This window comes from Polistes dominula, unplaced genomic scaffold (assembly GCF_049000335.1).
Source record: "Polistes dominula isolate Pdom_NZ unplaced genomic scaffold, Pdom_raw_medaka contig_28, whole genome shotgun sequence".
Lineage (NCBI taxonomy): Eukaryota > Metazoa > Arthropoda > Insecta > Hymenoptera > Vespidae > Polistes > Polistes dominula.
This window is the reverse complement of record NW_028300879.1, coordinates 167,180-191,575: the sequence shown is the minus strand read 5'-3', so window position 1 is coordinate 191,575 and position 24,396 is coordinate 167,180. Positions and strand designations below refer to the sequence as shown.

The following is a 24,396-nucleotide window of genomic DNA, read 5'->3' as shown; positions in this document are numbered from 1 at the left end:
ATATTATATATATATTTTAATAACGAATGTCTGCAACCAGACCCATGTTTACTAAATTAATAATAAATATTTTACAAATATATACTTTCATCTTGTGTATAATAAAATTGAATTTTGTATATATTCATCAGTGACGATTATTTAATATTTAACATTAAAAGTTTAACAATATTTACAAGAAGATGCTCTTTATTAAAGAGAATTTATCCTGGAAATGGAACAGGGTGTGTATATATTTATGAATTATAAAAGAAATTAATTACAATATTATCTTCTTTGGCTAATGACATATTATTATTCATGTCATTTGGCACAAATTTAATCACATAAGTAATTATCAGAGGCTGACTCGAAGTAACTTCACAATTAATTCTTTTTTCTTTTTTTTTTTTTTTTTTTTTTTTTAGTATATTCCGTTAACACATTCTTGCACGTGGTAAGGATGGTAACTTTTTCGTTTTATTTTTTTATATATATAAATATGAACATATAATTTTTGTTATCATTTCAATAAAACGCTTCATCATGCTTTTTACTTATATAAAATTATGACTGGTCTGCGAGAAACGCAATTCTAATAGAAGTGTATAAAATAGTATTGTATATATTATTAAAAATTACACTACGTATATATATATATATATGTTTTTATTTTGTAGTTACGAATTAAAAATCATCGCCATGGCGATGTAATAGTGTGCCTTTTTATCCAATTTCAAAGTCCATCGTTATAAAGTTTTAACTTTGCCTTTGCATTTGTTCCCAAAATTTAATATTAGATTTTAACTTACCCGGGGCTATTACGTTAATGTCTTTCAACGAATCATCCCTTTTAGCTTGTACTATTTCCGATTGATTTTCCCGATCATTAGATTGTTCCATGGTGACGTGACTAGCCGGTGGTGAAGTTACTTTGTAAGGAATTTGTCGTAAACCTTCCCGAAATTGTTTCGAAAGAGACCTGGCTGTTAAACTGTGCATCTGCCTGGGTGTCTCGATTATTTGCAATTCTGGTGTTACACATCTATCGTTATGCGCTGTATTAGATTTTGTAGTCTACAAATAAAAATATTTTATATTGAAGGAGGGAATATTAATTTTGTTGCCCAGAAATATCAAAATGTTCAATTATCTTACTCGTGGTGCAGGAGTTGGAGCGATTATCGTTGGTTTGTTAAAAGTTTCGGCCAATCTTCTGACCGATGGCATAGGAAGTTTGTTTTCTTCAATATTTTTGAAGTTTATTTTCTCTTGGGAAGAATCCACTTTCTCGTCATTTCCATTCGATAATTTTTCCGTAGATAGATCCTTTTCTTCTACGTCTATTTCTGAATGAACATTCGACGAGCCACTATCATTCCCAACATCAACTCTCAATTTCTTATCCTCTTCCTCGCTATCGAAGTCTTTAGAATTCCCATTTGTATCTTCATAATATTCGCTATTCGCAATATTAGGAACCGATTTAGCAGAAGTCATCACCGTATTGAAAAAGTTGTGATCAACTTGTTCGCAAAGTTCATTAAGGGTTCCAGTACTTTGCGTGAGATTTGGATCATCAGAACATTGTCTTTCAAAATGATCTTTATCATGAAAATTACGATGATTCCTGAAATGACCGAGATTTGATTTCTTTGCCATCCTAACAATCCGTGGCTTGATATCAACACCGTTGATTTGATTATGCGATTGCGTACGACGCAACCCACCATCGTAACCGAATAATTTCAGATCGAGCTTGTTCACAACTCTTTGCGGTCTCGTTGACTTTAAATGTTCATTTTTATTCGAATCGAAATCATTTTCAAAACCGTAAGCCTTTAAATCGATTCGTCTTATCATTTTCTGATTGTCACTCTGAATATAAGATTTTTGCGTTTCAAAGATCCCACAATTGTTGTCTTGATTGTTCAGTCTCGCGTTTATTTCGTTTTTACTGTTTTTACGTTCGTTTTCCAAAAGATCTTCTACTTTTTGATCGTTCCATGATTTTTCACGTTTCATCGGAGAAACATCGTTTTTCTTCTTTTCCATGGTGTATTCATCTTTCGTGCTTTCTTCCGTAGAAGAATTCGAATTGTTCCTTCGCCATTTTTCCGTTCTCGATTTGGGTGAATCGTATGCCATATCCTTGTCGAAATTTTCTTCATTCTGAAACAAACGAGAATTGCAATGCAAACAAACGATTATGCAAATCTTACAAAATTCATATTTTTTTTTTTTCAAACCAAACATTTAACAAATTTTTCATAAAGTATTTTTTTCATATATGTATAGTATATACAAGTTAGATTTCATCGTGAAGTCATGCATATCGTACTAATGTAGATACAATTACTTTTGATTAAACCATATCTCGTATTCTTAGAGTGAAGCGAATAAAAGCCTGTACCCAAATATTGTGTGCAGTGTTAGGAGAGCGAAATTGAAATAAGTCGTGCAAGAAGTAATCGATGAAATTGATAATCGAGACAAATATATTTATATTCATTTTGTGTTACCCTTAGCGTGATTAAGTTGCTCAAAAGAGAGAGAGAGAGAGAGAGAGAGAAAGTTTCGTTCCTTTGATAAAAAGAAATCAAATCCAAGAATATAAATTGGGTTAGTTGTTAGTTAAACGAAGAACAACGCATATGAAAGAAGCTTGAATTTTTCTTAAAGTTTACTTACCAATTTATTTTATCACAGCTTTCATGCATATGCAGTGCGAATAGAGTGTTGCTTTGTATAATATCAAATTAATATAGAGACAGCAAGTTTCACAGTTTATCAGTGACTCTTACAGACAGACAAATTGGTGCAGAACTATATATATATATATATATATATATACACTGTTATATACAATAAATTTAATAAATGATTATTATTACTATTATAATTTTTGACGTTTACGATACACGTATGCGCAAAAACGGAAGAATCAACCGATTGTATTCGATTTGCTGAAAATAACGATGCATTAATAACCGACACCTAAAGCATGCAATATTAAAACAGAACAAAAAAATAAACATTAAATAAGTAATATATTTAAATTATTTGAAGGTCTACACAATAATACATATTTAAAGTTGGATATAGCTAGTCCCTTCGTTTTACTCCCAATGAATTAGTATTCGTAAGTAAATTATAAGTGAGATCATAAGATGTACGATTATATAAACGCTACACACCATATATTCCTGAGATAAATGACATAAATAAAATTAAACAAAAAAAAACTTTCCAACAATAACAAATTTGCAACTAAAAACAACGCTAATGGTATATCTTAATTAATTATTAACTTTAACTTTGACAAAAAATTGACAACAACATTTTGGCATAAATTTCTTTGGAATAGATTATTTGTTAAGGATTCCTTGAATACGAGATACTTAAACACTAATTGACTTTTTAATTGTGGCTATTTTGTTTCAGGTAAATGTCCATTAACTTTTATAACTTTGATATAAAAATACTTATAAAATATAATGAGACTTCATAGATTAATCAAAAAATGTGAACTTATTACCAAATCGTAATATTACTTAGGCTTCTTATACCTAATATTTTATTAGAGGAATTATCTTTACATTTCTTTTTTCGAGAACTCGAATTTTTAAGCTCTTTCAACGTCTTAAAATCTCGTTCGATAACTTGTGGCACAACAGGCGGTTCTAATTTCAAATTTCCTTCCTCCGAAGAACGTGAATGTTGTCTCAATAATTTACCTTTAGTATAATTAATCTTTCTTATTTTGTTTTTCTTTGATAAGTCTAACGACGAGCGATAAGAAGTACGCAAAGTATCCCTATTTTCGTATTTATCATCTTCCATGCTCTCTACTTTGTTTTGTCTTTTGAGAACTCTCTTATGCCTATTTTTAATATTCGAATTACGATTGAAAACTCGCGAGGATCTAGTTTCCAAGTGTTCATCCTCGTCCAACCAATCATCCTCGTCGATAATTTCCTCCTTTTTTACTTCATTCAATTGATCATCATTAATGATACTTTTATTCGCGAAATGATTAGCTTTAGATCCTTTAATTATTTGTATCGTTGGTCTTAATTTAATTTTACTATAATTTTGTATTTTTCTACTGTCGATTTTTCTACTCCTTTTAATCCCACCGAAAGTTTGAAATTTCATATTGACAAAATCTGGCGACCCAAAGAAGAAATTATCTTTGACTACGTCGTCTTCGTAATTAATTGCACGATCTCGTGGATAGATAACTGAATTTCTTATTCCACCAAAAGTATGATATTTGTAATGAAACATATTAAGGTATCTCTTGTGATTAGTTGAAATTATTTGATTTTCCCTGGCATTAATTTCGTCTTTTGTATAGGATAATTTATCGGAGTAAACATTATTCGTTTTATTACATTTCAAATCGTAGGATTCTATTGAATCCATACCGGAATCACGATCATTCGAATTAGAACCGATTGGTAAACATTCATCCTGATGAGCTTGATATAATGGATTCATTTTGACGCTGTCGATAACGATCGTATCATTTTGAAAATTCTTTGATATCTCGTTTGTCCATAAATCGTTAATTGTTTCAACATCATCCTTAATACATGTTTCGCGATCATCGGTCGTGAATATATTTTCTTTTGATTCGTCGAAATTTTCGTGAAATTCCAAACGCAGCAGAGGATTGATCGCAAAATTAGGACTTGCGTGTCGATCGCGATAACTCCGTCTAGATAGGCTACCATGTAAGGAAGCCTCTTCGAACTTTCCAAGTTCGAAACTCACCTGTTGTTCTTGGTCAGTCCCTGTGGTTGAACTTGAACGTTGAGACAATGCACTGTCAGGTCTGCTAGATACAGAGATTGTTGGTGATTTTCGTATCTTCTCACCGGTTGCCGATTTTGCATTATTGATGTAGTAATCTCTGCCAAATCTATTAATTAAACAATTAATTAAAAATCAAATAGTTATTCAACAATGATAAGAATCAAAATTTGACTGTTACCGTTTAATATCCGGTTCATTAGGTTCTAGAACAAGATCAGTTCCATTGCTTAACGGTAACTCGGTGTTCATTCTAAATTTATCAAAATAATAAATGACACAAACAAATGGAGAATTATTGACAATTATTGTGAATTAATTCATTTCGATAATTTACCCTGGCATATCTGCGGATCTTCTGCTATATTGTCTTTCTAAAAGTCTTTTTTTAATGCTCTTCTCACTGTAAGGATTATTTTCAATCGGTGCTGCATTTTCCCATTTCTTATGTTCTCTTTCAGCGATTGTACCTATTCGATTATATCAATATAATACATATAATATGTAAGAATGTAATATAAATGGAATATAAATGGAATATAATAGAAATATGTTACTCGATTTCGATTACCTGGACGTGGTGGTGTAGATAATTGTATATCTTTTTCGGCTGTTTTCTCTAAGGACGAATAAGAAACCGAATCAAGTTTGCCGTTTGCTACAGCTTCTCGACACTTACTACACAGAAGAATGTTGATATGCTTTATTTATTACCACGTCATTAGAACAAGAAAATTCTTTATGCGATATAAATCTTTCAAAAATCTATAGAACATTTTTATCGAAGATTGACATATCGAGATAACATAAGACTAGCGCGAAATATTTGCAAATCATTTGACAATGTGATATCAAACTTACTATGTTTCTTCTTTAGGCGACAAATTGGACGTTAATTTGATATCGTTTAACGAACTTTCAAATATTTCGTCATTTTGTAAGACGTAGATATCATCTTTCGTTAGACTATCCAAATGTCTCTGTGTTGCTGTATCATAATGTTCAGTATATTCACTTTCTTGCTGAGCTCCATCTTCAACTAAAATAAATCGTACGAATAATAACAAGAGAGAGAGAGAGAGAGAGAGAGAGAGAGAGAGAGAGAGAGAGAACATTTATTTTGCTTATAATATATGACGACAACACATTGATGATCACTATAACGTAGATACTTACAGTGCACTTCTTCTTTAGAATAAACGTTTAACGAATACAACGTTGTTTTATCTTCTTCTCCATTGATATACTGATCAATCATTTTATTTTGAATGTCGCCTAAAGATTTGAAATTGTCCTTCTCATTCAAGTCTACCACGTCGTTAGTAATAACTTCAAGATTATTCTCTAACATAGACGATTTTGTTGACTGAGTCGTCGTTATCTTTGGCACATCCGGTATGGTGTCCTTTTGAGACTGAAGTAATTGGATATCCGTTCTTTGTATTTCAGCCTTCGAATCTATTATATGTTTTTTGTCAACTTTGTATTCCGATCTTGTATCAAACTTTTCATCCTTTATTTCTATATTATAATTCATGTTTTCCTTTTCGATATTATTATTATTATTATTATTATTGTTGTTGTTCAAAGAACTCATCAAAAGTATTTGATCTTTCTGAATATCCTCGTTATTTCCGTTATTTACATTTCCGTTGCATTTAACATCGCCATTATACATTTGATTAGTTTTATTTTTATAATCCAACGATGTTTCAATAAATTCCGAATGATTTTGCAACGAATACAAATCTTGAATATCCTTACGAACAATCGTTTCATTTTCATTCAAGCTTTCAACAATTTCGCATTCTGATATTCTCGGCGATCGTGGCACAACGTTATTGATAGCTTCTAAGAGTTCCTTTTCGATTTCTTCATCGGATTGTGCCGATGAACATTCAGAAAGATCAGACGTATCCTCAGCATCCTTATCACCGATCAATGCTTTAAAATCGGCGCTGGAGCTTGGTACGAGCATGGCAACGGGATCCGATTGAATCGGTACTCTTTTCTTTTGAAATAGCCAATTTTCTTCCCAGGATTGAAACGGTGCTACGAGATCAACATGAGCTGTTGATTCATCCTCTTCGTCTTGACTTTCGTCGGATGATTCCTGAGAAGCTAGACAATAGTAATAAAAGATAAATAATTAGTAAAAAGTAATCGTTGCTCTTGGTCACGTGCAATGAAATTACTTACGATCGATGATGTCCATACCAAGCTCCGGAAATGGCACACGACGAACATTTGTGATGTGTAGACCATTTTCCACACATTCCGGAGGATCCTCATCGGATGTGTACGTAGTTGTAACTTCTTCTATTCGTTCCTCTATCTAAATAATACAGGATCAATATATTCGCGAAACAGTTCATAGAATATTATAATTCAAATGTAATATGTTCAGGTAAAAATGTTTAATTTAACCAAATTACAAGAGTTAATAGGACATGGGTACAACACATACATACGAATGATCGATTCGTTTCACATCCAAGTACGTGAATTTCGTTAATAGACAATTTTTATATATGTTTCCTTTCTCATATTAAGTGCTCATTAAATATTAAACAGATGTGTCATGTGAGAAAAACCAACCTATCGATTAATGAATATTTAAACGTGGTATAATATCACGCAATATGCTGATCAGTACTTCCTTTAATGTTCAAAATACGTTCGAAAATGTAATTTAAATAATTTGGTAAAGTGTTTTGATCAGTTAGTTATCATTGACGTAAGTGTATATAAATGAAATAACAATGATATTGTTCGTTTTAAATAACTAAATCGTTGAATATTCGAATTACATACCGTAAGGGATAATGGCTCTTGACGATTTCGTGAATGCCTTGCACGCGGTACACTGCAATCGCTGCTATATTCGTCCTGAGATAAGGGTTCCAAACTACTGCTACCTTCTTCGACACCTTCATCGAGACCTAACTCAGTTTCACCTAAAATAATAAATATATTATAATCCTTGTATTTATACCGTATGATTAGTACTAGTTAATATAGTGTAGAAAAAGGAAATCTAAGAAAATCATTTCTTAGATCTAGCTAAGATAGTTGAATATAATCATTCTTTATATCAATCACAGGAAACATACTTTCCGCTTTAGCTGAAGGCTTTTCGTGCAGGACGTTGCTATTTCCATCAACTTGTTCTTTTTGAAATTTTTCTATGACCTAGAACAAATTGATAGATATCATTTAATAAACGATTCAATTTTATAAGGAAAAAAGAATAAAAAGATACAAAGTTCTGCCGACTTTATTCAATATCGCAGTGGCGAGAAGATCTTCGTAACTGTGCTCCGAAATATTACACTGTTCGTGTGTCCTTGAATTATCGGCGCTCGAGTCAGAAAGACCAGGTAATTTTTTGGCCTCTTCTACGGCTCGTCCAACGAGTTCGCGAAGTGCCGAATGTGCCATTGTTGGCGAATCTGTCGAAGGTTTGTCTGGAACAAACAACGACAAAAACATTTTTCTTACGAAAGGCAGTTGCTTTAGTTAAATCTCATCGAGTTTCAAGATATTATTAACTCGTATACGGTTACGTGATTATGTATATTAACTGCTATGTCATAATCTACTTGCCTCGTATTTAACTATACGTATACATATATTTGAATGAAAAAAAAAAAAAAAAAAAAGAAAAAAAAACAAGAGCTTGACCGTTTGACATTTTTCGTTGAAAGTGTCAATGCGTAGTAGCTAATGTTAAGTTAGTTTCCAAAGAGAGTTAGTAAAAGATAAGAAATCGAATGATTACAGTTGTAGGGAAAAGCAATTGATAGATACATACGAGTACATGCATATGCACTTTTTAGCTGGCACTTTCTTTTAAATCGGTCAAGTCATGCCGATAATGGATCGAATAGAGAAGTCTTGTTTTGCAGTGGCAAGTTTAAAAGTCTATAGGAATGATTTCACCTGCGTCAGCGTGTGCACAGCGTGTACACAACGTGTACACCAACGTGTACACTAACGTGCATGCCAGCCAGCCAGCCAGCCAGCGACCTTGCCGTTGATTCCTCTCAGCATCATTTGTCCTCTCTTTCTATCTCAAGATTAAATTTCTCAGTGAAATTGACGATCGATCGCGACCTCCTGAACTCTTTCCATGGGAAACCACGATGAACGATAGACGGACGGCCTTTTACAAGGTCGCGCGTGAACGTCAAGATCAGAATGCGATTAGGAATAATATTCTTCTTGTAGGAAAGTAATCATCATCAGAAGAAGAAAATTTCCTATCTTTCACGCTTGTTAGATTGTAACTAAAGTAAGCTCAAGTTCATTACCGATGTGAATGAAATATTTAATGAAATATGAAGGGAAATGTGTAGAAAACGGTGTCGTCGTCGTCGCGTCGTCGTCGTCGTCGTCTCTCTAAATGTTCATTCCGCGAACAACACGTTCGATCACCTGACGGACGACGACGTACTTTCTAACCCTGATCTCTCGGCCAGAAGGTGAAGGTCATCAACAGTTATTTCCCTTCTCTCTATTGCCACTTGATAGCTGTCGTAAATATTATATTTATCTATCGATGCGAATGATTTAGCTTTAACGAAGGAAGCATCATCCTCTTCTCATCTTATTGCGATTACAAACATACGGAATATATTCTTCGTCCTTCTTCTTCGTCCTTCTTCTTCGTGATTATTTATATTTTAGATAGATAGACTCATATGAAAAAAATTATTTGATATATCCTTCAATTAGCTGTGTAACTTTTACTTTCCTTGTTAGAAGCAATCGTTCGTGGGGGAATTGTAATTAAACGGTACGTGTTTCTTCGTATAATACTAACTATGTCGTCAATTGTCTTGGCTTTTCTCTCTTTGCAAGGAAACAAACATAAACGTGGAAAGTACCATCCCATAGCATAATAATCCTTTTCTATTTAATCATCTTTAAAAAGATAGATACGACTCGATTGTAATAAAAGGACGTCGTCTATCGTTGATGTGAATCATCGTGATCCAATCGAATTTGCATAGAAATATGTTTCCTTTTATTATCCTGTTTGTTTAATTAATTCTTCTACGGGGCCGTGTATACCAAAGTAATCAAGTATAATAATGAACGTTTTTCATTTGAAAGAATAAGAAAATAAGATTGAACAAACGTAATATTTCATGATGAAATATCATATTAAATGAAACCGAGACGACGTTCCTCCTTTTGATACTTGACGTTTACAGGGAAGGATGCGTCGCAAGAAACATAATTGCACCTTTCTTGCAATGAAAATAAATTAAAGGAGTGAACCCAAGTGAAAAAAGAAAAAAAGAGAAAACTCACTTGGAAGTCATTCTGAAATTCATTTTAATTTACTTTAAATACCTCCCCAGCTTAATGTTATACGAAACGTAACCCGATGATGTAACAGTATCAGAGTGATTATTGAATTATATTATATGTATGTACGTAATGATCTAACGAGAATGATTTCTACGATACTTCGTATTCGTTCGTTACTTTGAATCGACAAATTTTTCTAAAATAAAACAACAGGCATCATTCGACGACGAATTCACATTTGAACTTGAAGAGAAGCAGGCCAACGGAAATTGCGAACCGTTGTATAAAAGAGAATAATGTCGTTCTTTCTTTTTTTCCTCTCTCTCTCTCTCTCTCTCTCTTTCTCTTTCTCTTTCTCCACCCATCCCGTGTTAACGATTTCACGCGATAAATTAACCATCGGAATGCGAAAATGTTACTCTGAACTAGTTTTAAACGAGAAGGTAAAATAAGGGGGGGGGGTAGGATAGGGAGTAGGGTCGAGTAGGTCGAACATTCCAGGTGGATGAAAGGAAAAAAATGAAAGATAATAAAGCATTTTTTCTTGGACGTTCGTCCCTTTGACCGCTTACGTTTATTATACACTCGGATAAGAAGTATAACGACAGTTAATTACGAAAGATGCCACGGCCAAAGTTTCTTCAATGATAACATTGTTCATGGATCGAGTCGTGAGATAAGCTTGGATAGTATTGTAACCGTTGCTAACATTACGAGCGTTTTGTTAAGTGCTCGCGGTGTCGATTACGACGAATCGTTTATCGATAACGATAACAAAACTTACTATAATCATCTAGACTAACGTACATTCGTAGTAAAACCTATATTTAATATATAGAATAACTTCCTATATTTAATCCTAGAGTAATTCAAGAGAATTGATTTTAGATTAAACGTTCGAGTATCACAACTTATCAATTTTTAAACGGTAATACTCGAACGTGATGAATTTCTTGAGAAAAAAGAGAACATAAAAACTTGTATGAAAAATGATGTTTACTGGCGTTTACATGTACAAAGTAAAACAACAAGAAGTTAAATGTTAAATTAAAAAAAAAGCGACTATGAATAAAAAGCAAAGTTATAATATAAACGATGAGGTTTTTCTTTTCGCGAAATTGTTGGTACAAATAGTAATATGTCAAGAAGGTTAACGGTGCCAAGGATATGTGAGCTATTCGTATGTAACGATTTATGTATTACATATGAATAATCGCTTGCGATAAAAATAAGCAAGCATATTACACGCGCGGAAAGGAAACGTTCGTTCGTTCGTTCGTTCGTTCGCTCGTAATATTTTTGAAAAATTCTACAAACATTTATTTTAATTCATTTATTTATTTACCATTTCTTTTGAGAGTGATCAGGACGTAGATGATGTAAAGGATGATTAGTCCACAGAAAAGGGTCCACATCTCTCCTATTATTTCCAACATTTGACGTAAACTTTCACGTCACATTACACATTGATAAATACAACATTAGAGTTTTTTCACTGCTCTTTTTTTTTGTTTGTTTCACTCTCTCATATTTGTTTTCTTATATTTTGTTGTTCTCCCAAAGAGTTTGTCGAGTCTATTTATTATCGATCACGTAAATTCGATGGCAACTAACATGTCCTGCCTAAATAAAATGATACACGTCAAGTAAGAACAATTTTATTCGAATGAAATTATTTATAAAAACAAAGTAAAAAAAAAATAAAATAAAATAAAAAATAACGCTGCCACACACGTGGAAAAGAAAATCGTGTTTGAATCACGTCCGTGCTTATATTCCATTTATTTAATCGTATTATATTAACTCGCTTCGTCAATTTCTTCTGATAATATTTCGAGCCGATTAACGTACTATCTCATAGTGATTATCAAAGGCACGTTCAATGTACACAAGTAAACGTAATAAACGATTCGTATTTTCGAACAATGTCTTACGTTTGTACACGCGACCATTCTTCGGAGAATATTTTCAATCCCATTAGAAAAGAAGTTAACTCGGTTCTATGACTTTCTCAATTCTCAGGATCGAAATTAATGAAAGGTTCTTACGATAATCTCGTTTAAATGGAAAAAAGAGAATCTCTTGTAGTTACCTGCTCGTTTCAAACTTTATTACTTTTTCTTTATCGTTACAAATAAGCACCTAACGTTAATTAGAAACTCATCGAAATAACGTACGAAAGTTTAATCAATTTGAAAAAGAAAAAAATAACCAACGAAATTTGTCTTAGGGGTATGTGGTATTTCAAATAATTCTATTGCAACACGATCGTAATACGTGTTTAAGAACAATCTTTAAACTCTCATTCGAATGTTACTTCCTCGACCTTTAAACACATCTTTTATTATTTTTCTCGTGCAATAAGCAAAAAAAAAAAATTAATTACTTTGAATAGATCCGAGCGTTTTATCTAGAAAAAAGAACATAAAAAAAAACAATACTCAATGAGTTTCTATTATCTCATTGCAAGGTCTCAACCTTGATATTAAAATCTTCACGATGTTTGTCTTTTAATGATCCTTGTAGAAATGATCGTCTATCAATGATACGCTCATCTATCGGACACGATTATAATAATCATGAGAATAATTAATGTTCACAAGAGTACCAGCCGGCCGGTCGGCCAAAGTATAATGATTTCTTTTGTAAAACACGACAAATAAAACGTTTATCTCCAAAAAGAGATAGAAAATAATCTCGTAGAAACTTTTTCCGAGAATTTAAACAATCGAGTCAAGTTAAATATTTTCTTTCTCTCAAGATGCCCGTACTTATAACTTTCGTTTCTTCTTTCAATGGAAAAAGAATGTTCTTATGTCAGTCTAACTAACATAAGAGTATAGAAATCTATACTTTTCATATTCTGATTCCTCATTGGCAGGTTATTAAAAGACAATAATTTAATTCGAATAATAACTGTTACTTTTGTTTAAATCACACTAAACGTCACCTTTCAAAATTCCACTGTCAAGTAGTTAGGTAATAGTCAGAAAGAAAAGAAAAAAGCTTTGAAAAAGAAATTCGAATGATAAAATGAGATGTCGATTTTCGTTAGAAAAATAAGATGAAAGATTATTTAGATTTAAACTCGCGAGACAAACGTAAAGGTTTCTTGCTACCGAGCGACTGATTGTGCTTTGAGACTTTGGCAAAGCAACGACGTGATACGCGAACGACGACGAATACCCCACATGCGACGCCTTCTTCCGTACGGCTTCCTTTTACATTAGTGGGGAGAAGAGAAGAAAGTTTTTTTTTTTGAAAGAGTTGCTGCTGCTGCTGCTGCTGCTGCGTTTTCTAAATTCGCGCCCAACTTTTTATTTCCATTTGTTGTTTTTTTGCTTTTTCTCTATACGCAAATGCGTCAGAACACTCGTTTCAACGAAAAATACTTCATGAAAAGGAGACGACATACATTTGCCTTTACACATTCATATAAATCTATGGCCTTTCTAATACCTTTCTAATCAATTCTATTTCTTTATCGGATCGCTACTTTTTTTTATACATTTTTCTTCATTACTATTTACGATTAAATATCTAATGATATTGCTTATTTATTGGGTCAATAATTTAATACGTTTTTTTCATTAGTATTTATAATAACATATTAGAATACAACTAATAAGAATATTTTATTCTTTCATTTATCATCTCGTAGAAAGCAAACAATTGCAAGTAGGTATTTTTGATCAATGATTATTGATATGAGCCATTACGTAGTCAAAGGGAAATGACGTTTTAATGTACGCTTACGTATATCGTATATAAATGCGTCATTCTTTCTCTTTCTCTCATTTCTCTTTCTCACTTTGAACATTTCTAATAATAAAATACCTGAAACATGGTCTTGATATTTCGATAAGAACATATCACGTCTTACTTGCTTACTTATACCTGTATCGTGAATACGTATCGTCTACCTCGAGTCAAGAAAAACAATATACAGTATTATTTGTACAGATTCGTTTTATAAACTTTGCGATTAACGATTAAGCTTCGTTCATAATTCGAAATGGGACTTACGTTATATGGAATAATTATACCTATCGATTTATTACCTCGAGAAAGAAAAGAAAAAATGGGAACAGTTGCTTAGACAGATAATCGGATATATAAGGGTATATAAAAGTAGTACGCGCGAAACCATAGAAAACATTACCAAAGAAAAAAAGCGTTATTCGGATAAATACACATTAGCATATATACAGCACATTATATTTTATACAGCACATTATAATTATATTTTATATTATAAGGAAACAAAAACCGTCCTTTTGTAAGATAACGTTTTTTCTTTCGGGTTGTAAATATTCGAAACAGTTACAGTTCGTCCATCTTGACTTAAACACGTAGATTTAATATTTCAACGATTCTAAATTAAACATTTAATATAATAAGCAGTAATTTTTAATAATTTTCAATAATGTAATCGTCGTTTTAAGACAACTTGAACAAGAAGTAAGATTTTTTTCTACCTCCATCTCTCTCTCTCTCTCTCTCTTTATACCATTTATGTAATTTTATACATATATACTTCTAACTCTGTAAGATAGTAGGATGTTCTAACATAATTGAATTGCAGCTCGTCGGTTATAAAGGAAAAAAGAAAAATGTCCGCCATTGCAGTTGTTCTGTTCGTTCAATACCACAATACATCGTGCGAATGATGTCAAAATCAGAATTATACGATTAGCATTAAACAATTAATTCAATCGCGAATGAAATTTGTATAATACATGTTATATATTTATGGATTATTTCTATTACTTACTGGAAATATTGAGATGCACGGAGACTGCCAATCGTGTCAGAGCATCGGCCAATTGTACGCTGTACGTTGCCAAAAGCCTGTCATCTGTTAATATGCGTTAGCGATGCAGTTAATATAAATGTTAGCGATGATGATTATTACAATTATTGACTTGTTAAAATTAAATAGGAATATAGCAGGTGAGTGTTGTTGTACCAATTAAAACGTGATTTCTTGTTCGAGTTAATGATATTATTACTTGAAATATGTAGATGTCGATATTCTTCTTTAATTGCTATCGTAATACTATTATAATTTATGCACCACTTTGCCGTAATTATTATTTAATACTACCTGTTCGAGCATGACAAATATCTTTGCTAATACAATACCATCTGGCGGTAGTATTGATCTATAATATTGTAATGTGTTATAGTGTTTTAATTAGAAAATTATTCTAAACGATAATGAAATTTAACGATACTATTTTTTGATTTTGACTGAAAAATAATCGGTCGAATTTTAGGAAAATGTACTTTTTCATGTTATATATGTAGATACTCGTGTGTTACTGATTATTCAAATAATTTAATATTTATACCAAATTTACTTGAAGATAATGAAAAAAGAGCGACGATGATGATCATTTAAATAAAAACAAAAATGTAGCTATTGAACGTGAATAATCGAAACGTGGTCTTTCAAATTTCCAAAATATTAGCGGGATAGAATTTGGTGAGTATTTAACCAATCACGATGAATGAAACGTTGATCTTAGAGCTTTGATTGGAAAGGTAAAAAAGCAGGTACGTCTTACATATTTCTATCTGGAAACTTTGCTTACAGGTGGCAGCACGAAACGGTAATCAAGCTCGTTTAGTATCCATTTGAAAAAATTAAACAAAATATAAGAAACTTACAACAAGTAGCTGTATACAGAAGAAAAATATGTTTGGTTACTTACATTCTGGATGATCGTAGAGACGTGCGATAGATGCGTCATCCACGTTGCCAATCAGATCTTCGATGATTTTTTCTATAAAGACTCTAACGGTTTCCATCGTGTTCGCGTCTTCTTGACCACCCGCGGCCAGGTCCAAACCCGAACCAGTAGCTGCATTTTCAACTCCTGTAGATAACAATTATCACTTCGCGTGTATGAACTTTCTAAATCCACAAATAATATTACAACAATTTGAATAGATTTTCAATTATAATTACACACAAACACGGACACGCGCGCGAGAACAAATTCGTAGCTCTGTAAGATGTAAAAAAGAAAAAAAGAAAAAAGAAAAAAAGAAAAAAAGACAAATAAAAGCAGTAGCGTGCAAGCAAAGAAAATAATGCTATTAACCCTATCGTTCGATTATAGATTATATAATAATTTAGATTGGAGAGGTTGATAAGAAATTGGAAATGATGAACGAATGATGAACCGGTAATGTATTACAAGTATACTGTCTAAAGAACCATCTGCTGGTACAGCTTTCTAAACGAAAGTATCGACAAGCATTAAAGATTAACCACACGTTTCTTTTTCCATCTTCTTTTGCGTCGCTTTTGCGTCGCTTTTGCGTCGCTTTTGCGACCGCAAAACTGTTAGCGAACACCACCGCTTTGGCTAGCAGTAGTGCATTGCTGTTATCGCCCTGTCTGCAAAATAAGCATGCGGGATAGTTGTTGTTTACTATCTTTTTCCTATTCAATTCAATTCATCATTTTTTTGGTCCCTTCTTTTAAGTAACCAATATAATTTAATGAAACAATTCTATAATACTAACTTAACGAGAAGGTATTTCGTCGTTGAAAGTTTGTCCTTTTTTGCGGAAAGGTACTACGCATATTTGTTTCCTTTTATTTTCATTGAAATTTGCAATCGTCTGTAAACAGGTTTGCGCGCGCATTTCAATATTTCTCCTTTCAAGCAGCAAACGTATTCTTTCGTTTCATTTTTAGAATTCTTCCTCACTTTCTCTCACAAATCTGCAAATCCTTTTGTATATTTATTCGTCAATAACATTATCTCTCGTTAACACAATCTCACTCAATTTTAATTACTCGTTCACACCGCAAACCGACTATGTCTATGATTAACTCGTCGTACGTCGTACGTCGTACGTCGTTCGAATGATTTACATCTAGCGAGAGCAGATTTTCCGGTTCGCCGATAATTGCTTTAAAACACTTTTGTGATTTACGATAGTCTCTTCCCTTTTTTTGATTTTTTTCTTAATTTTTTTTTTCCACTAGTCCCATATTATTATCAAATTATTGATTGCATCGTATTCCTTTGTATGGCAAATGATTATTCACTCGCGATCAATGACAAAATGTTGAAAGAAAACAAGGTGCTATCAATTTTGTTCAAAGTTGGAGTAGAAACTTTTTCAATCTATTCGTTAAACATTTCTTATTTTCATAGATAATGATGATGATAATAACTAAGAGACAAGGTGAAGGAGGAGAGGTGGAGGAGGAGGAGGAGGAGGAGGAGGAGGTTTTATCTGAAAGTATGCGAATAACGGAGGAACGAATCACTCGGAGAAAGGTCGCGAGAAGAGAGGAGGAAATGCGCGACGTTGCTTCCAAGAGTACTGGAGCAGAACTGAGGTTCACCACCTTGTGCTGGGGAGGACAAACGGGAGGAAGAGGAACGTGCCTTTCTGTATAGAACTACACGCAAAAGCGTCTTCTTACGTTAGTATGCGTACGTATCACAGCTAGCAATACTAACTAGCTATATGTTTATTCTTGCGCGTGCGTTCTTCGCCAGTTACGTGTCTATTTTTTTTCTCTTTTATTTTATCAACGCGTCCTCCTATTCATCAAATTCAAAAACGAAACATAATTTCCCTCAATTTAGTCGTAAGTATTATTTCTAGAAAACTAAAAAAAAAAAAACACCTGGATTGCCGCGTCTTACTAGTAATATTGAGCTTTTCAAATATAGTACTTGTTAAATTATGATAAAGAACGCGCGCATGACACTTTTTTTATCTGATAAAATTGTTGACTTGAAAAAGATAATAAGATCATTTGGTTTGTTTTATTCCTAGGAGATTCCTATTTTGGCAGGGGGAAGAAAGGATGCTCGAGAAAACTTGGAACAAACAACGTTGGAAAAGAGTCAGCAATTTGGATCGCTACCAAATCCGGATTCAGGTTCGTTCAATCTTTTTTAGATTGTTTCTTCCTATACAATTCTATGATGATAATCATCGGCCGCGTTACTTTTGAGAGAAAGGATGCCACGTCTTTGGGTCACATCGCCGCAAACGATCTCTCATCCTGTTAGCTTTTATTTTCCTCTTCCATTTTCTTTTTCCTACCTACGTAATTCTCCTTTTTGACGAATTAGAGAAAAAGAAGCTTTTACAATCCTGCTAACTTTGGTGCATTACGTAGGTAAATACTTACGAGATATCTTGTAGTCTCTCGGTGTTCCTGATCAAACATTTTGATACGATTCACCGATCTAAGATCGCGTTCGGAGTGCATCGAAACAATGCACGTTGCCGACAATTTACCGTGAGATATTTTTTGACCTATCTATCTTCATTGTTCCTCTTCCGTTAGATAATTTCTTGTCTTTTTTTTTTTTTTTTTTTTTTTTTTTTCATTCTCGAACAAGGACAACGAATAAGAATGACTTAGGAATTGGCGCTTAACTCAACATTTCTTAATATCACGATAAATTGTTGAGCTCGCATTTTTCAAGAACAGCCCTAAGAGGAGAGAACATTTTTCATTCCTAACGACGTAGCCGTATCGAAAGGGTTTATTCGTCAAGTTTCTCGCGCTATGTTCCAACACCTGTAATTCGATCCAATTAATGATTTTTTTTTCCTGTCCATGCTTGAAAGAATCCTTGATCGTTCGATCGAAAGTGGAAATGCTATTGACCGATAAAACGTTTGCTCGTTTGCTCGTTTGCTCGTACACGCATGATTACGCGTGGACAAAATTATTTCATGCTCGTGTTACACGTAATACTTACTACTTACAATTAGTCTACCTTTAACAGAGGGAGAAGATCATTAGACTTTTTACACGATGTATTTAAGTATTTTCTGCACGCGAGCGAACTCTTATTCTCAAATAAATGATTTTTCTGAGAGAGGGAGAGAGAGAGAGAAAGATGATGAAACACGCACGAATTTCGATTTTCTAAGGATTATTTGAATTGAAATAAAAAATAATAATCATGAAAATAATACAAACCTTCGACATAGACACGAGATTTAGCCGTATCGAAGTAACGATGTAATTCCTCTTCTGTAAACGTACCGCCAAATGTTTCGAACCACTTTTCCTTCTTTCTCGCCCACGACCTAAAAAACGTTCATTGAGAAAGATCGTCGTCATTCGTACGTAAAGAGATTTGTACAACGGATATGGTAAAAAGATTTGCAAAAGAAATGATCTCGTTAGCGGGAAGATCTTCGGGAACGATTCTTCGTTGGTGGTGGTGATGGTGGTGGTGGTGGCGACGTTGATGATGATGGTGATGACCTGCTGCGAAAGTAACGAATTTTCTTGCGAGCGAGTGAATCTAATTGGCTACTGTCTTACTTCTTTTATCTTGGGATACATTTTTTCTTGCTCAATGCAACACCACCATCCTTTTCTGGTAGCTTGTCAAGAAGTACCGTATTCTTCGTAAAGTGAATGGGACAAGATGCACGAATTGATGTATTTTTAGTAAATATTGGCTTGCATCGTTGTACGTTTTAAAGAAATAAAGGATAGACTATCAAGTAGGTGAAAACCTTTGCTGATGGCAGAAGAGACAATGCCAGGCGTTGTCTTCGCAGTCCCAACGGGAACAAACTTTTCTGCAGGATCTGAGGCCACAATCGTTGCAACTCACACCGCGTCCGATCAAGAATGGTTTGAAACAGCAAGCGCAACGACCGTCGTCAGTAACGACGATCTCTTTCCTTTTTCTTCGAGTGTCTGCTTCTTTCCTGAAAGCATCGTTCATCGGTCATTGATACGCGTTCGCTAACTTATGCTATATTTACTCACTTTCTCAAGGAATGATTACGGGAGAACGGGTAATGGAATAATTTTCTACATTTTTCAACAAATAATTTTCCTGTTTTTTTTCTCTTCTTCTTCTTCTTCTTCTTCTTCTTCTTCTTCTTTTTATAATTTCGTATTTTTTTTTTTTTTTGTATTTGATTTATTTCAAAATAACAATCAGAGATGACAATATTTGAAAGTTCCAAGCTCTATTTATTGTTACAATTGCATTGTTTAACTCGAACGACTAACTACATCGCAAAGTTTCCTACCTACTTGCTAAACGAATGGAAAAATATAGCTATTGACCTTTCGAATATAAGATGCAATCCACATAATACGCTTACAATGAACGGTCACGTAACATCAAGTACTGCGATACGTATGGCATCGAAATGAAAACTTGACATCGTATCGCGAGTACGATCTCCTAAAAGACGCCTTCTTATTTTCGTCATTTCCTTTTTCCCTTTACGTTCAAATATTTCCTGACTATTGTATACTAATTTATTGATTCGTCTTAATTTAACATGTGTGCGCTGTTTCTGTCGTATCTTTGAAAAATCAATCCAATTAATAAAGAATTCAATGGGAAAATATTTCATATAATACAATGCAATTAATCTAATTTCGACAATAATTATATTTACGTTAATTACAATAAATTCAAATTATAATAAATCATTGAAAAGAAATCTTTGAAAAATACAAAATGTCTTAAATCACATCGCTAATGGTTCAATTTTGGAATCGCATGTTTATGAAGAAGAAACAAATCTGCAGACTTAGCACTCATATATCGCAATCTTCCATTGAAATATCTTACAACATTCTCTCGATAATTTAGTTGAAAAGCGTCAAGTTGATATTTTTCATCAAAAGACACGTAGAAAGAGTCAAAAACGATAAGAAGTATCGTTAGGATCAAAATTATCATCAAAAAAATTAAGTCCGCCGTAAGCCCGGAGAAACTGTCTTCATCCCTTTCCATGTACGATGTTATAATCTTCACCACGACAACTTCAATGGTTATCAAAAGGAAAAGTACCATAAAAGTGGCCATATTATATTTCTCTTGACCCGAAATAATCTTGTCACCTTCGAGGAAGACAGTTGAGATTATAGTGGAGACGCAGACCAACATAATTCTTCCCTTCAAACTCGTATATCTTCTTAAGATCAAAGGTACTATTATACTTGAAATCTTTTTCTAATGATTCCTTTCACGCTCGTCACGTGCCAGTAGTCGATCAAACCGGTAATAAGCATTCTCATTTGGTTACAGAACTTCTATAACTATATTCTTCAATGGTTGCCAAGTGGACTATTGGATTTTTGGCAAGTGAACAATTTGGATTTTTTCTTTTTTTTTTTTTTTTTTTTTTTAATAATCCAATTGTTTCGATAATCCTTATCGGAGAAATAACTATGAAAAATCTCACCTACGAGTTACGTAAACGATCGCTTACGCAACTACGCACTGTATATGTTCGTTACAAAAATAATCTATTTCTATAACACAGCCTATAGCATGTTCAAATAATATTTTGTTGTTTCATATCCATTCCTTAAATGGTTCTTTCACTTGTTGGCGTAATGATTCTTTCTCTTCTTTTTCAAACAAATAATCCTTCTTCGGATGAATAAAAATATGATAATATTGTTGCACTTTTGATAACTTTCTAGAATGGTTTTTGAAAGACGTTGATGTACCTCGTTGAAATTTGACAGTGGTAACGTGTGCAAACCGTCCACCGTAACTGAATAACATAGCATAGCATGTATAGATATATAAACATGCGAGAAGCAGCTTATAAGACTTTCGCTCGAGAAACTTCAACCAAGAGAATATCGTTTGAGTCAAATGTTATTTTCGATCTTCTGCAATATTCAACGTAAGTAGTAGCAATAAATCCTTTATCCTGTTAGGTCCTCCCTTTAAGTTTTGTCTTCTCTTAGGAACAACGTTGACACACACCACACACAACATTCGATTATCCGGCAACAACAAAATTACCAATGAACTCGATCGATCCACGATTTCATAAAAAAAGAAAATAAAAAAAGGATGACCGATATAAATGTAAATTTTGTGCTAAATAATAATAATATGGTAGGTGCCATTGATATAATAACTGGATCGTTTATGCTAGTATAAGGAGAAATGAATAAATAATAGTTCTTTTTCGTTGTTGTTCTCCTTAAAGTAGAAAATCTCGTAAAGGATCGTCGGCGCGTGCATCCTTGTTAAATAACCGTTCGTTCGTTCGTTCGTTCGTTCGTTCGTTCGTTCGTTCGATTTGACTCAACTCGGGACTCGGATCGACACGAATATCCGTCCTTTGTGGCGAAGCGTCGGTTTGAAAGTGACAGTGGCTTTGCTCGGGGAAACTCGCAGTGGTCTCTCTCTCTCTCTGTCTGCTGCTGCTGTTGCTGTTGCTGCTGCTGTTGCTGCTGTTGCTGCTGCTGCTACTCCGTTCGCTTATGCACGGAATTTTTTCAATGGTAGGAGTTAACGGAATGTATTCGAGCAACTCGATACACTACCAATCCTCTACATAACACAACACGTTTCAGGGATTAACGTTTTACTTTCACTGAACTTCGGTTGGACCAATCCAATCATTTGCCCGTGACTCCTTTCGAGTACTCTCCAAAATTCTCATTCTTCTTCATCTCTCCCTCTCTCTGTATGTTTTCTTTCTCGATTCGTCGAGTAATATCACAGTATCGTACCGAAAATTATATAAATAGTAGTTTTGAATGTGTGGACTGGTAAATTACGACGATCGCTGTTTATTTGGTAATATTAATAATTGATTGGATCCACATGACGATGGGGAGGAATGCTAAGCGCGAGAGTTGACGAGTCGACATTACTGGATTTTTTATTTTTATGATTTTCAATTTCAAAACTCATATCGCTCGAACGAAAGTTTGAATTAATTATCATAATTGTTATATATATATATATATACGATTATTGTATATCAGTATATAAACACGTATTTAAAATGAAAAGAACAACGCAACAAGTTATATCAGCATGGCGTATAACTTTCCAATTACGTAAGAATACTTCCCTTGCAGGTTCTTTCAGTTATAGTCACGTAACGAATCCATGATTTCAATTAAATTGATCGTAGCTCCGTTATGTTTCTTTTTCTCCGAAAGATATAAGTTTTAAACGACAAATTGATTGTTAGCGAGAGCGAGAGCGAGAGCGAGAGTGATGACAAGATGAAAGATAAATTGAAAATCTTACCGTTTGTCTTGCTTTTTTCTGCAGAGAATGGTATTTAAAAGAAATATTTTGACTAATCGCTTTGCCTCTCCCGGTCTCATGAAGAATCTCGTATTCACAATGCGGCTAATTATTTTCAATTCTATCAGCAATATAAAAATACGAGAAAAGCATCATCGATCTTTACTGTCATCTTCTCTAACGATACTAATTGTCAATTGGTCTCAAAAAAATATACAAAAATTGAAGCAACTTCCTGACAAACTCGACGACAACAACTTCATAGTACTACTGTTATCTTGCATTAAGATAGAAGGAATGAATAATAGAAAAATAAGTATAAGTCTCACGGCACGTTGCACTATGAAATGCGGTGGTTGACTGACGACTACTCGTCAGGACAAACTAACATTTCAACAATGAAAGAGCCGTTGAGCCGTTGTGTTCGAATCCCCGTTCGGTTCCTCCTCGTTTCCGGTCTCCCTACACGGTGGGTCAGCGACGCCATTGTTTAATATGGTTTGATATACCGTCCATTGTGTAACGATGTTTTACCATTAACGACTTTGGTGTCTTTATGACTCGGCGGCGGCCCACCTTGTGCATCCTAATAATGTCTTCCCTCTCCTTTTTTATTTCTCTTACTCTCTTTGCCCTGTTATCAAAGTTATTGAACCAAGCAGGGTCAACGCATGGCATCACTAATGCGTTACCACCACGTTTCCTGCCTCCGCGGAGCAGTAAACAAATGAACAAATATTACTTGATACTATACTACCTGTAGCAAACCTGTAGCAAACCTGTATCAAATAAAAGAAAAAATGAATGGTCCACCCTGTAAATAAGGAATAACAGGGGTGTATATATTTATAGCTGTCCAAGGTAAAAAAAAAAAAAGTATCAGAAAAACATTCACGCGAACAGCACGCGTTCATAGGAGTAGTAACAACCATGCTTGTAACTACACGGAGTTGCACGAGTGACACGCATGAATAGCCAAAGAACCGTAAGGCCGTGCGATCGAGAAGAAGAAAATAAAAAGAAACAAAATAGGAATTATTTACGTATGTATATATATATATATATATATACTTGCATAGTCAATGGTTTCCGCGTTCTTCCTCGCTCTCGATTATTATCGCACTCTATTACTATAACCCACTTTACTTTGCTTATTACTGAATTATTCTTTTAATGAATTATATATTATTAACTTGTATTCATTTGTTTCTTTTTTAGTTAGTAATATGTATTT

General features: G+C 33.7%; 2 protein-coding genes across 13 annotated transcripts in view; one reads left to right on the top strand and one right to left on the bottom strand.

Annotated features, from left to right (window-relative positions):
- Positions 1–370: 370 nt before the first annotated feature.
- LOC107068439 (Myosin-7a binding protein) overlaps positions 371–24,396 on the bottom strand; it is a 27,316-nt gene continuing 3,290 nt past the window's right edge. Inside the window, exons 1-17 of one of the 11 annotated variants that reach the window (XM_015324794.2) lie at positions 23,163–23,257; positions 19,642–19,839; positions 19,094–19,203; positions 15,834–15,998; positions 14,891–14,974; positions 8,074–8,264; positions 7,911–7,989; positions 7,612–7,754; positions 6,997–7,132; positions 5,974–6,918; positions 5,659–5,836; positions 5,369–5,475; positions 5,135–5,267; positions 4,979–5,050; positions 4,759–4,906; positions 1,138–2,151; positions 371–1,056 (exon numbers count right to left, since the gene is read on the bottom strand). In XM_015324794.2, the coding sequence (XP_015180280.2) occupies positions 739–1,056; positions 1,138–2,151; positions 4,759–4,906; positions 4,979–5,050; positions 5,135–5,267; positions 5,369–5,475; positions 5,659–5,836; positions 5,974–6,918; positions 6,997–7,132; positions 7,612–7,754; positions 7,911–7,989; positions 8,074–8,264; positions 14,891–14,974; positions 15,834–15,998; positions 19,094–19,203; positions 19,642–19,839; positions 23,163–23,242 (4,101 nt within the window). In that variant the 5' untranslated portion in view covers positions 23,243–23,257 and the 3' untranslated portion in view covers positions 371–738. Of the gene's footprint in view, positions 1,057–1,137; positions 2,152–3,010; positions 4,907–4,978; positions 5,051–5,134; positions 5,268–5,368; positions 5,476–5,658; positions 5,837–5,973; positions 6,919–6,996; positions 7,133–7,611; positions 7,755–7,910; positions 7,990–8,073; positions 8,265–11,461; positions 11,740–13,039; positions 13,228–14,890; positions 14,975–15,686; positions 15,800–15,833; positions 16,526–16,653; positions 16,796–19,093; positions 19,204–19,641; positions 19,840–23,162; positions 23,258–24,396 lie in introns of those variants that run through there. The other 10 variants (XM_015324793.2, XM_089173313.1, XM_015324795.2 and 7 more) reach the window with 10 other exon arrangements.
- Positions 17,439–24,396, top strand: part of LOC107068442 (choline/ethanolamine transporter flvcr2a) — a 20,464-nt gene continuing 13,506 nt past the window's right edge. For both annotated transcript variants that reach the window (XM_015324803.2, XM_089173458.1), the window contains exons 1-2: positions 17,439–17,579; positions 17,929–18,034. In XM_015324803.2, coding sequence (XP_015180289.1) covers positions 17,960–18,034 — 75 coding nt within the window. In that variant the 5' untranslated portion in view covers positions 17,439–17,579; positions 17,929–17,959. The remainder of the gene's footprint in view (positions 17,580–17,928; positions 18,035–24,396) is intronic.